The 12887-nt window shown below is 39.9% G+C and overlaps 1 protein-coding gene across 1 annotated transcript; it reads left to right on the top strand.

The window, feature by feature from the left end:
* Positions 1-7215: 7215 nt before the first annotated feature.
* Positions 7216-12540, top strand: LOC131892094 (uncharacterized). The gene is made up of 6 exons (XM_059241836.1): positions 7216-7372; positions 9314-9998; positions 10057-10225; positions 10300-10457; positions 10529-10706; positions 12428-12540. Exons 1-6 carry the CDS (start codon positions 7324-7326, stop codon positions 12521-12523), a joined length of 1335 nt encoding a protein of 444 aa, XP_059097819.1. The 5' UTR covers positions 7216-7323; the 3' UTR covers positions 12524-12540.
* Positions 12541-12887: the final 347 nt, after the last annotated feature.

Below are 12887 nucleotides of genomic sequence, written 5' to 3'. Positions count from 1 at the left end.
TGCACGGAGCAACTGGTTTGGATATCGTTCACCGGTTATATCTTTGAGGCTGTATTTCTATCAAGTTTGATAAAATTTGGAGTGTTGATATTCATGTGCCTGTTCGCTGTAAATTGACACATGGTATCCATTTCTGGCTTCAACAAAGTCAAATAAATGGCACACAAGAATATGCACTTTGGGAGTGATGCTCATCCTCGTTGCTTTCCACATGCCAAGGAAGATCCCAATCAAGCATCGCAAGCTTGGGAGATTGTGGTTGCAGTTCATGAACCTATCGTCAATGTCATTGAAGGCACAGAACGCATCAACAAGAGGCTTTCCTTTTCCTTCTTCACCATGGTTCACAAGAATTCTTTGAAGACGATCGACGTTTTTACACAATAATCGACATTCATGTCCTTCAAAAACTTTTCCATGGTAGGATTCACGAAGGAGATGGAGTTCGTCAGGCCATTCCATTACAGAAGGAATCAGTTTCTCCAAGGATGAATACATTTTTTTAATAACCCCCGCGAAAGATGCAGCATTGGTACTGCACATGTTTGAATCAAAGACAAGTGTCGGGGAATGGGAAGAATAGGCGGGTTGTTGACGCTGTTGAAGAAGGCTTTGGCTAAGCTTTTGTGGCCTCCACGTTGTTGGAAACGATGATAGCTATCCCAAATTGTATCGAGAGCGTGATAAGGACTTTTTTTAAGCAAAGTATCCTTTTCCCAAAAGCAATAAATGCAACAATGCTTGCTACAGTGATTACCAAATCACAATGTCAAATTAAGGCATTTCAAGTCTTGGGCAAAGAATATCTCCAACTGTTGGGAGACCGGACGTCCTCAAGCTACAGCTTAAAACTTGCCATGTTCCTCCCTTTTTCGAATGTCTGTGGCGAGGGAATTTGCCTGGCTTGGAGAGGGTGACCATGATTTTTTCAATTCCTGGCCGGGAGGTTGAGTTCAATGGATTCTAAAATTTCCGTTTTACTATTAAGGTACATTTGGCGGAGTCAAATATGTCCAGTGTAACGTCGTCCATGGACTACCCCATTTTCATGTACATATAGTCAGCCTTGAATGGCGGATGTGCCGTTTTTACTCCTCCGACCTGGTTTTTAAAAGTTTTAAGTGGTTGAAATAGTTCCTACCTGTGATATCAGTGAGCAGGGCAACGCCCTTGAACACTGGCCCACTTTGAATATGTGATAAACCCGGTTCAGTGCACCACTCCTTCCCGTCCTTCCTCTTCCCAAATCGCCCGGCCCACGTCTTTTTCAAGACGGGAGCTTCTTGCCCTCAACCCTCTCCCACTTTCCAATCATCCCTTCCCTTTCCCCCCTCAATAGCGATAGTGACCTTTCTTTTCTGGGTGAGATTGAACAACTCGGTATCGCGAGGAATCAGCATTGGCGACAGGGGACCAAGTAGAGAGGAAGGAATCAACCGGTGTCGGCCTGCTTCCTCAATGGTCATGGATGGGCGAGCATGCTGCGAGTGGCTGGAGCGGGACGGTGTCTCAACAAGATCCGAGGACACGCCTTCACCTTCTTATCTGAGACGTGGGTCACCGAGGAGAAACAGGAGAGTTGCTTTCCTGGCCAACAGAGCTTCATGATCCATGCCAGGAAGCCCATTGGGTGTGGTTCGCTCAGTGGTGGGTTGGAGCTTTAAATTACCAAAAGCTTTGAGCCCATCCTTCTCTCGTCCTCCCATCACATAGCCGTGGATGCCCAAGGCTTCGCCATTATTGGCGTTTATTATCAGCCCACCACAGACTGATGATCTCGTCTCAGATCTCTCATAACCCGGAGAAAGTCATCATTGGTGGTGACTTCAACATCCGTCTGACTTTAGTGAATACTCCGAACTCGCCCAGATCTTGAGCCAATGGAGAATCACTCTGCGTTCCGACCGTGGAGTCCCAACACACCTACTCCCGGGGCGCCTCTGTACTTGACCATATTTTCGTATCAGAAAATATTCTATCTCCGGCCAGTTTTGTCCATCCCCTGGCCATTTCTGATCACCTCCCGATTTCAGTCACCTTCAAGATGGCCAGAATTTTCCATCATTTGGGTCGAAAAGGGAGGTGCGTGGTCAATGTACAGAAGTTTGCAGCTCAACTTGAGGTCCTGCAGCTATCCATTAACACCCAGGAAGGCAACCAAAGAAACTGCAGTGGCTCAAGGCATCTTTTCGTACCTGCAGTTGGGAAACAGGTTGCGTGACTCCTCAATTAAAAAGTTCCGTGACTAAATTAGTAGCATTTTCAAATGGAATCTTCACATCCCATTTGCCCGAGTTTCCATGATACCCTTGTGCTTGCTATATTTGCAAAATATTTAAATCATCTGCTCAGTTCACTTCTCGTTTAAAGAGGGCCGTTCCCTCGTTTAAAGGGACCCCATCATTGACCTCTGATTCACACAAGCCCAATGCAAACTCGGTTCCAAAAGGCAACCTCCATCTGCCTTAAGTGTTTTGCTTTGTTGTATACTGGATGCAGTCATGTCTGTTATAAGAAAATGGCAGTTCAAAATTTGCAGGTCCTTGTGCCAGAATCATTTTTACAGAAAACTGCATCCAGCATTCTAAGAGGAAATCAAGATGGAAGAGGCTCGGTTGAAATATCAACATTTGGGAGAAAAGCTCATTGTATCAAAGCAAAAACTGCTCCGTTGGCCATCAAAGCAAACCTCGTCACTAATGCTACAATTCAAACCTTCACACAAACAGCCAGTCTTGTTTGTGTAATAATGTCAAAAGTTGACTCAGGCGCGCGGGAAAATCGATCTCAAAGAATCAAAAAGCATTCAGACTTCTTTCGAATTCATGTGCTCTCAACCAGCACTAACCAATATCCAGTTGTGTTTTGTGAAGACGTGAAAGGATTCATAGGCGTCGTCATCAGAGAGAGGAATATGAATTACAGTGATGTAATATATAGGCTGTCAATTGACGAGGGAAGGAATCATTTGAAAGTGAGCGGGAATTTGATTCTAAAGAACTAAAGAAGAAGAGTTGGAAAGGAAAAGGTCACTCTCATCAAGTGTTAGAAAAATGCACGTTTTGGCTTTGTTCCCAGCCAAAGAGAGCCATGAGTCCATCAGCTCCATTCTGGATCTATTAAAACTTTCCCTGTTACCAGAACAGTTCAAGTTTTTCAGCTGTCGAAGTTAAGTTGAGGTAAAGGGGTGATACAAGATGGACGAACCGTGAAAAATTACAAGTGCCAAGAATTCGTGTAAAGTCCCAAAATATTTTTGATGTTAGTGGTTGCCAGAAACATCCAAGCACTCCTTGAAAGTGAATCAGACGTGTTTTATTAACTACAGAGCGCAAAAGGGGCCAACTACAACACAATCCTGGAATGATCCTGGCATGATCGTGAAGAGTGGTAAAGAGTTAAGTGTTGGAGGAGATGGTTCTTTATTGAAGCTCTAGACCGAAGTGCCGGGCTGCCTGAACAAAAGCTGTACCAGCTGACCGGCAAGCTCAGAACTGTACATGATTAACTGAAGTGAACAAACATGCAATCATCCCACAATGTCAATCATCTTGAATTGTAAACAGCAATATACGTGAAAATTGGTCTATATTGTCTGGAAATGATCAGCAGTAACCTCTTCCAACACGATGGAGGGTGAAAACCGATTCAAGGCAAGGCCTAATTCATCGTTTTAGCCTCGTTTCCTAATCAGATCAAAGCCTACAGGGGTATACAACGACAATTTGATAGACCTTCAGTTAAATTGAGACCTCCATGTGACATGTGACGTGTGTTGTGACAAGTGGTTATGGTGCATTTAGACGACACTTGTTTTGACGCATATTGTGGTCACATACGGCTTTCACATGACATAGTCTCGAACACATGGCCATATATTTGATTTGGAATCTGCTCCAATTTTCTGCGATATGTGAAGCAATTCTCCGGCAAGGTCAGGGCAATCGCCGCAATCGCCCAATGCAAGATTAAGCGTGACCTTAGGGATACAATTGCAATGGGTATTTTATTACGATCCTCAATCCTGTTTGGGGTGAAATTATTTAATGACTAAAATTCAAGTTTGAATATGTTCAACTTACGGCATTTGCGAGATATGTTGGAAATTTGAAGAAACAAAATGCATTTTGACATAACTTTGAGTGATCAGATATGGTCTCCCTTGGAGTTTAACTATTGACCGACACAGAGCTCCCATTTGAACCAGCATGATCAGTGATAAAATAAATCAGATGCTTTGTATTTACCAAACAAGTTAATTTTTAGTACGAGAAAAATGAAGCAATTTACCCTCTTGAATTTTCTGAAGTAAATCACTCAGAATTGTAATGACGGCAGGAAACATTGTCATAGGCGGACAAATGAAACCAATGGAAGTTTTCATATTTTTTTCAAACTTTTCATTTTGGTCAACTAATACTCCTACGTTTGTCACCTGATCATACGCTATCATTGAGAACCAGTAATCTCGTCAAGGCCCAGTATATTTGACACAGATAGTCTTCTGTGTAGTACTGGTGTGTGTAAATTCTCTGAATCTGGATTTGTGTCATATTGCCAACTTCTCGTCGAATATGTGATCACAATATGTGTAAAAACAAGTGTCGTCTAAATGCACCATTAGCATGATGCCCTAGTGGGAGAGTGTTTGATTTTCTTTCCTCAATCATTTTTGTTTGATTTGGAACTGATGTAATTGATTGATTCAAAAAGCATTAATGGTTCTGCCTTGGTTTCAGTTGAATCCCAGGGGAGAAGATGCATTATCTCCCCCTTTGGGACATGCAATAATTAGGAATAAATGAAGTTGGAGGTTTAGGATTTCCATTCTATGCTTACCGGAGGCAGTAGAAAAATCGACATGGGTCGTTTGGCCTGGGGGCGATTGCTCTGACAAGTTTTGTGCTGAAACGAGCTTATTACACTTATTAGGAACACCATGGTCTCTATCACGGTTATCATGAATTAAAGTCAATGCAGGGACACCAAGGCATACATCTGATTCAAAATAATTTTGATTGCTTACATACAAGTCCAATCTCTGCATTTCAAATATCAGGTCATTAAATCAACGGAACTGATTTTCCTCCTCGCCTATTGTCTGATTGGACGAGGTTCTGCTCAACACAGCAAAAAGCTCAGTCAATTTAACAAGATGATGGTACGTAAAACACAGAAATTTGCCAAGTAAGGAAGTAAGAATATTTTGAATGGAATGTATGCCTTGGTGTCTCTGTATTGATTCTAAATCATGACCATGATAGCGACCATGGTATAGCTAATAAATGTAATAAACTCGTTTTGGCCTAAACTTTCCGAGCAGCCGCAACATGGTCAAACGGCCCAATTCCACAGATCTGTGCCGAATTAGCTTTTTAGTTCCGGCGCTATGAAAAAAATGAAAATCACTAAACCTCCAAATTCATCTCTCGTTGTCTTCTTATAGCCTTCAAAAACGACGATTACGATTAAATAGCTTTCCGTCGTCCAATTCTGAATGGCTTTCTGAATAGATTCCAGAGGTTGACTGGGGCGAAGTTCTTGATTCAACCGACATTGTTGTATCATAAGGGACCTGAGAATAAGGGACCCGAGAGAAAAATCGTCTAATCAGCGAGAAGAAGAATCAGCTGACCTTTCCTGATATTTCTATATTAAGCACCTTCACCCTCCATCAGTGGCTGTTTATTGAGCGAAAACACGTATAAATCAGACACGAAGCGGAATCGCTTTACAAACTAATAAACAACGTTAGTTGCGAAAACCCGCATTTTGTTTTTCCAACCAAATTTGATTTTGGAAGGTGTGCCCTGACACATTTCAGCCCAAACAAAGGAGCAAACTTGCTGTTAATCGTTGAAATTTTCTGGATTGGTCACACTTTATCGTACTGGGAGCGACTCTTCCAACGAGGCGACAAGGACTCTCGCAGATCACGAAATATTGGAGGAAGTTCCAAGTCCAAAATGTGAGACTGTGACGCTTAAATTCCGATGTGAATCGCAGTTTAATCGACACATTGTGTGAACATTGTTGCGTTACTGGACCATAAGTTCTTTTAATGATGCTCAAGTGCGTTTACTCCTCACCAAGACTTCAAGTTTTCTTGACTGTTCCCTCCATAAAGTAGTGCAGGGTTGGCAATAGTCCTAACATTTCTATGCACTACAGTTTTTTTTGCGGACTTCCTTGCTTTAACTGCGAATATAATTCCTCCCTGTTCAAGACAAATAATTTATTCCTTTTAGTTAACTTTATTTCTTACACTATTTGATTGACTGAACAATTAGAATCGGTGGATCTCGTTATCCCTTGAATATAGGGTTCATCAGAATGTTAGTCAAAAACTCATCCAAATCTGACTTCAATCCTTTTGAATTAACGCCTACACATTCCCTATGAATATATGAGTAAAGCAATTTGAACAAAGAAGGAGCCGAAGAGAGAGCAGAAGTGGACTTCATTGTTCTAACTGGCCTGGATTCTCGAGGGCTTGAAGGTGCTCTCAAAACGTACGTTAAGCCTCTACAAGCACTAAAATTGACCTTACAACCTGGGTTACCTGGGTTGGGACAAAGCTCGTGGTTGCTTATAGAAACGTACCTTATCAAGTACCTTTAATATTGGACAGTCCCAGCCCTTCAAGCCTCTTCCAATAGGAGAGCTCTCTCACCCTTTTAAGGGTCCTGGTAAAAAAAAAAATATTTGGACCTGCCTGCTGCCTGACCTGTTGCAAACCTGCTGAATTAATTGGAGCCTAAATGAGCGAGGCATATTCAATATGCGATTAGACAATCAATGTGTACAGAGTTAGCTTTGTAATACTATCTTTGGACTCAAACGTGCGATATATCCAACAACACGTATGAAAAATGGACAAGACCTGCTGATCTGGTGGATTGCAAAACTTTTTACATCATACCCTTTATACGAAGGTATAATTGATTCTCATCTACTTGAAAAACAATCATTACCTTTTAGCCTATGTTGCAATGTATTGAGCTAAAATACATAATCACAATTATGCAATGGGGATTTTGATAAGGATTGCACTGCAGGTCTGACAACCAGGGCAACTAGTTTGAGTTCGACCAAGGAATTCTTTTTAATGCCTTTGACAGACAAGGTAATCCATCAAAAGATAACATGTTCAGAATATTGCGTCAGAATTCACCATAAAATGCCATTGCGATTATTTTTTGTATCAAATCAGGCATTAAGATTGAATTGCTTTTGCAAATTGATATAAAATAAAGGAGGTAGTCTTTCCAACTTCATAATCACGTTGTAAGTCAATCACTTACAAGTTGTGAGTTTGTGGCCATGATGGCTCCGTGTCGCCTCTCATTTATCTTGTTGGCCATTTTTATTGGTAAGATTGTTAAGCCAAATTAAGAATAACCAAATAATGTATTTTGTTTATTAAGGTTTGAAATAATTGAGTGGGAATTTGGTTTTGACTGTCTTGTTATTTTGGCAATATCAGAAAGAAAACAGATGTTTAGCCTTTCAACTGGCGGAAACAGCGACTGAAAAACATTTACTGAGTGAATCTAAATCTGAAGCAAATCGAAAAATATCGTTTTTTTTCTTATGCCAACATCAAGGGGCTCAATCATTAAACCCCGTTTTCAAGCAGGTTACGTTTGGTGTGGTTAGCGCAAACACTTTTATCTCGTAGCTAAATGGAGGCACTGTTTTCAATCCTCGCCTCATAAGGTGACCAAATCTGGCTTGTTTAAATACTCCTCGATTCATTTTTTTCCCAAGTTGCTAAAATGGTGACGTTTGCTTCTAAGATGGCCCAATCAAAAGAGCCAAGTTACTCTTTTGGTCGTTGAAATTTCCTCGGTTTGGTCACACTCGATCGTGCTTGGAGCGATTCTTTCGACGAAGCGACAAAGTCTCTCACAGATCACCAAAAGTTAGAACACGTTACAAGTTCAAACTGTGAGAAGGTGACCCCAGAAATCCTTTGTGAAGCGCAAGTTTATCGACACAAAGTGTGAAATTCGTGTACCATTAGTCAACAAACAATCTCAATATAGTGCATTTGATTCGCTGCTTGAAACATTGAACATTCAAGTTCAATGCTCTAGAAGCGTTACAAGATATTGGTTTTGCTTGTTTTTTCCCATATTTGATTTGTTGTTTTTTTGCCTAGAGGATATGCAAAAATTTTTGAAACCCTCCCAAATTATCAATTTCATTGTTCATAATATTGCTATCCTTGCATCCTCTTAAATTGGAGTCCAGAACTGGCAAGTGCAAATTCAAAACTTAACTTATCTTCAAAACCAGGCATTCCTGTCAAAAGAGTACCTCCGCTGGATATTTCTCATTTGCTTCCCGTCTTCGAAAACATGACAAAAAAGGACAATGCGACAGGTTCTTAAAACTAAAAAGTTGTAGGAAATGTCCTTTTGTTAGTTTTGAGCTTTCAAAAGTATCTCATTTGTTAGTCCTTGATTATTTTTGGAATTCATATTGACAAGGGGTCAGCCTTGTTTATCATTTTTGATGGCACAATATGACTTGCACACCTCTTAAATTGATGTATCTTTGTCATTTTTCCCCTTTTTGGGTAATTTCTTTTCATTTTTATTTATTTAATATTAATTATTGGGTAATTTCATTTGGCTATTTCTTTTCGAATCTTTCCCGTTAATGTGAGAACATTTTCTTTCTGCTTAGCATAGAGATCAGTAACACACTCTAATGATCTTGTTGCTTTCTGGAGCATCTCGGATTATATTGCTTTTTGTGCCTGACCAAGGATGACGTTATCACTGGACAGAGACGGTAGGGTGGGGAAACTGAAACTTTTATCCAGGTGAACCGAGTGCCTTTTCCTTCACACAAGTAGAACTTTAGTTAGCTGAGAAAGCGTTCGCCAATTTTGATCTCAATGGAACGTCTGCGTCAAAAGTAATGAGGTCCTGAAACTCAGTACGACGTGGGCAGAAAATGACTTCCTCATTCAATTTGCGCTCTCCCTGGTCCGAGTTTTAAATGCTCATAACTTTTAACACAGACGTTCGATTGAGATCAAAACTAACCATTGCTTTCTGAGGCTATACAATTGAGTCAAATCATGTGAAGAGAAATGCATTTGATTGATTGAAATTGTAATTACTCATTTTCCCAGACCCCGTCGCTGTCCAGTGGTGAAGTCGTCCTTGGCCTGACTTAAGCTATATATTTTCTCTCAAAAGCAATATCTTTACGCGGTTTACTCATAACATTCGCCTACTTACCATCATCCTCCAATCTATTGTTGGGCATTACGTTTCAATATAATTTTGACCAATAGGCGTAGTGCTTGCCGTGAACAACGAACCCAACCATTTGGAAGATGAATGGGATTTCATCGATATGGGCCCTGACTATGAGGAAAAAACGATTAAACTTGAAACGCTTGAACAATACAACAATTTAGATGAAGATATGTACAGAAGCATGATGCTCGAGAATAGCTGGGATCGCACTGACTATGAGGCCTTAACTCCAGAAGAAAGAGCGGCCAATTTAAAAGAATCTGCCAAAGTGATCAAAGCCCAGAACGAGGCGTTCAGAAGTAACCACTCATCGTTTTTCTGCAAGCCCACTGCCCTGTCCATTTTGAGCCAAGAAGCCATGGCGATCCGCATGAAGAATCAATTGGGCCCAAACCCCGAAGACTCTGTTGAGCCATTCTCGTATTTTCTAACCAATACCAAGCAAAGAGAAACGTTAAGGAATCAACAAACGCCATTCAAGGATATCCTTCAAAGGTCAGAGGAACGTCTGGCAAACCTCAAAAAAAAGAGGGAAAACCCCCTTGCCCAGTTTCACACTCCCAGTCGCTTTTTGACTGCAGCAAAAGACCAAGGCAAATGCGGGTCTTGCGCCATTTTTGCCACAACGGCCGCGATGGAAACTGGGTTCTTGCTGAGGAACAGGGAACTAACCACCGTGGATTTGGCAGAACAAACCTTCTTGAATTGTCCCGTTGACGTGTAAGTTTCATTTTTGTTGCAAAGTTTTCAGTTTTTATTTGGGAAAATCTTCGTTTAGCCGTGGAATGGGAGGTTGCTATGGCTCTGCTAGTATAAGTTCACCCGTTGAATATCTGATTAATCACCGAGGAGGCAACGTTCCCCCTGAGGGCATGGATCCATACAAAGGAAAGGAAAATCCAGACCAATGTCTCTCTGAGTATTACAACGTCAATGTGGGTGCCAAGGTAATGATCACATTTCCTTTTTAGTTGGTCTTGACATCGGTATTATGTACGGTATCTCTTGGGTTCGTATTTAGGTCACTGATTACAAAATGTTCTTCGATATCGGTGAGGAAAATCTGAAATATTTGGTGGCCGCTCACGGTGCAGTTATTGTCAGGATGACGTTTATCAGTGAAGAAGCCTTACAAAAATTTCAGCATCATGGAGGGGGTGTCTTTGATACTTGTTTACAGTGAGTATTGAAATGATGAGTAACAAGTTGGGGCCCGCTTATTTTCAGAGACTAAATCTTCTTGTTTGTAGCAATAGTGAGTCTATCAGTCCAAACTTTCCCAGCTATCATGCTGTGACCATTGTTGGCTATGGTGTCAACAATAATGTGCCTTACTGGTATGTCAAAAACTCTTGGGGAGCGAAATGGGGGGAGGAGGATGGCTACTTCAAGATAAAGCGGGGTGAAAGTTGCTACGACATCGGAAAAGTAAGTGCGGTAGAGGAGAAAATAAGAAAAAAAAAACATTTCAATGATGGCTAGTGCGAAACGAAGGACTAAATACTTGAAACTCGTTAATTTTGGGCTTACATTTTTAGCAGAAAAATAGCGTTTTGTCAGTCACGGTGGTTATATTTTCTGGTTTAATGTTTGGTCAAATGCCACGACATCTAGATATGTTTTTCTTAATCAAAGAGACAAAAGGAACATCTTTTTGTGAAATTCACATGCTTAAAATTAGCTCAGATAAGTGTGTCAAATCACTTCAAGTATATTAAAATGTATCATTGTCAAAAACGAAGTCAATCAGTATCAAACGCACTCTTAGTTATGTATTGACGTAAAATCTCATAAGCTTCTTTCTAGTAGATGCTGAATGATTACAACTTGAAAGTTGCGTTTTACACCTTCAAGATCGAAGAATGGCCTAAATATGTTTCAACTTTATTCCAAGGCATATTATTGTCTTTTTCATGTTTGACTTTTTCAATGGCACGACATGAAATAATGTTTATCCATTTTCTTTAAGATTTCTTCAAAAGATAAAAGTAGCAAAAATATCACTTAAAACTTACATTAGAAGTAAAATTATCTTTCATTTTACCTGAGTGCCCAAAGCTACACTGTCCTATCACGTTCCTAAAATATTTGAACGATACATGTGACAGTTTCATCTTCAAAGTTGTTACATTTTGCAATAATTTATTTCTACGTACTAGCAATGCGTTTTTCAATGTTAACATAATTTTGCCCAAATTTGAGATTAAGTTTGATTAAAGTTGTGATGGAAAAGTATGGCATCCATCACAATTGTGAAATATTGACATCCAGTAAGTTTTAAGTTATATTGCACACTATTTTCAGGTCTTTTACCTGCTTCAAAAAAAAGACATATTTTCAGTTTTTGGGGGTATAGAAAAATTATATCATATTTCTTGGCAATTGCTGTAAGATATAACCGGAGCAATTTGCAATCAAATTTAATGCAAATGCAATCTTTGAAAGCATGATGTCTTATTGTTTGCTCAATGGGTTTCGATAAAATTGTAGATGAAAACTCAACTAATGTTGCTTCCAACATCTATTGATCACATTTTAAAAAATGTTATCTATCTATAGTTTTTAAGTGGATAAATATGATACTAATCTAAGGTATTTTCCAAGTTGGTATTTTTCACAAGCTGTTCCTTTTGTTTTAATAACAACGAAAATCGTTTCTAGAATTCTTGGCATTTGCACAAAAGCTTTATCAGTGTTGTGGGTACCACGGTGTTTGGCTATTCCTCGTAATTTAAGTATGGAACGCAAAATTCAAGAACTCGGGACTACTGCAAAAATGAAACCACCCCAACTTCTTTCCAATGTATTAACCCATAACAATTTTTCAAACATAATATTGATAAAGAGAAATTTGATAAGTTTCAATTTTCCCATTGCCACACGCCAAGAGAGAGCATGTAAAAAAAGCTGAGGAATGTTTCTTTCATTTTTGCTTTGGGACAGAAATTGGCCCTTATGTCATCATTGCCACACCAGAGTCTTGTTTCTGTTAACAGTGGTTGGCAGGGGTGGATTAAAGAGTTTTTTGAAGCACTTATCTCTCTCCAGTTGCTTTGGGTTGAAATTGGTCAGAAATTTCAGAGCCAAGATTCGTCGGATCATGATCATTTGCCTTTGCTCAAAACACTAATAAGCATCATTTTTTTCAGTTTGCAGTTGTACTAGATGTAGCAAAGATGGATACCAGCACTTTCAGCACCCAAAGAACTTCCACAAATGCCAGTAATGTCCATTCCGAATTATAATAAAAGAGTATCAGTGATTACCCGTCTCATCATGCAGAATGCAGCATTGTCCCTTCTTAGGTTATCATTCTGTATGTTTTTGCACGGTCTGTTGTTGCATCCATATTGAGTGCAGCTTAATAAACAGTAGTGATGGGATCAAATCAAATTTCAAATTCAAGGTTGCCAGAAAACGGGGAAAGAGAAAGCACCCGCCCATTGCATCGCAATGCGTAAAGTTAGCTTTGAGCAAAGAGGCAACCCTGGTTTGACGAGAGAAAAATCATGGTTACGCGCAGCATAATGGGAAGGATAAGAAATACGAAATTAACGTATTATAAATGATAATAAGAAGTGCTGTATGTTGAAAACACAGCCAAGAATC

This window comes from Tigriopus californicus, chromosome 12 (genome assembly GCF_007210705.1).
Source record: "Tigriopus californicus strain San Diego chromosome 12, Tcal_SD_v2.1, whole genome shotgun sequence".
In the NCBI taxonomy this organism is placed as follows: Eukaryota; Metazoa; Arthropoda; class Copepoda; order Harpacticoida; family Harpacticidae; genus Tigriopus; species Tigriopus californicus.
The sequence above is the reverse complement of the archived record's forward strand: the minus strand, read 5'-3'. Positions and strand labels throughout refer to the sequence as shown.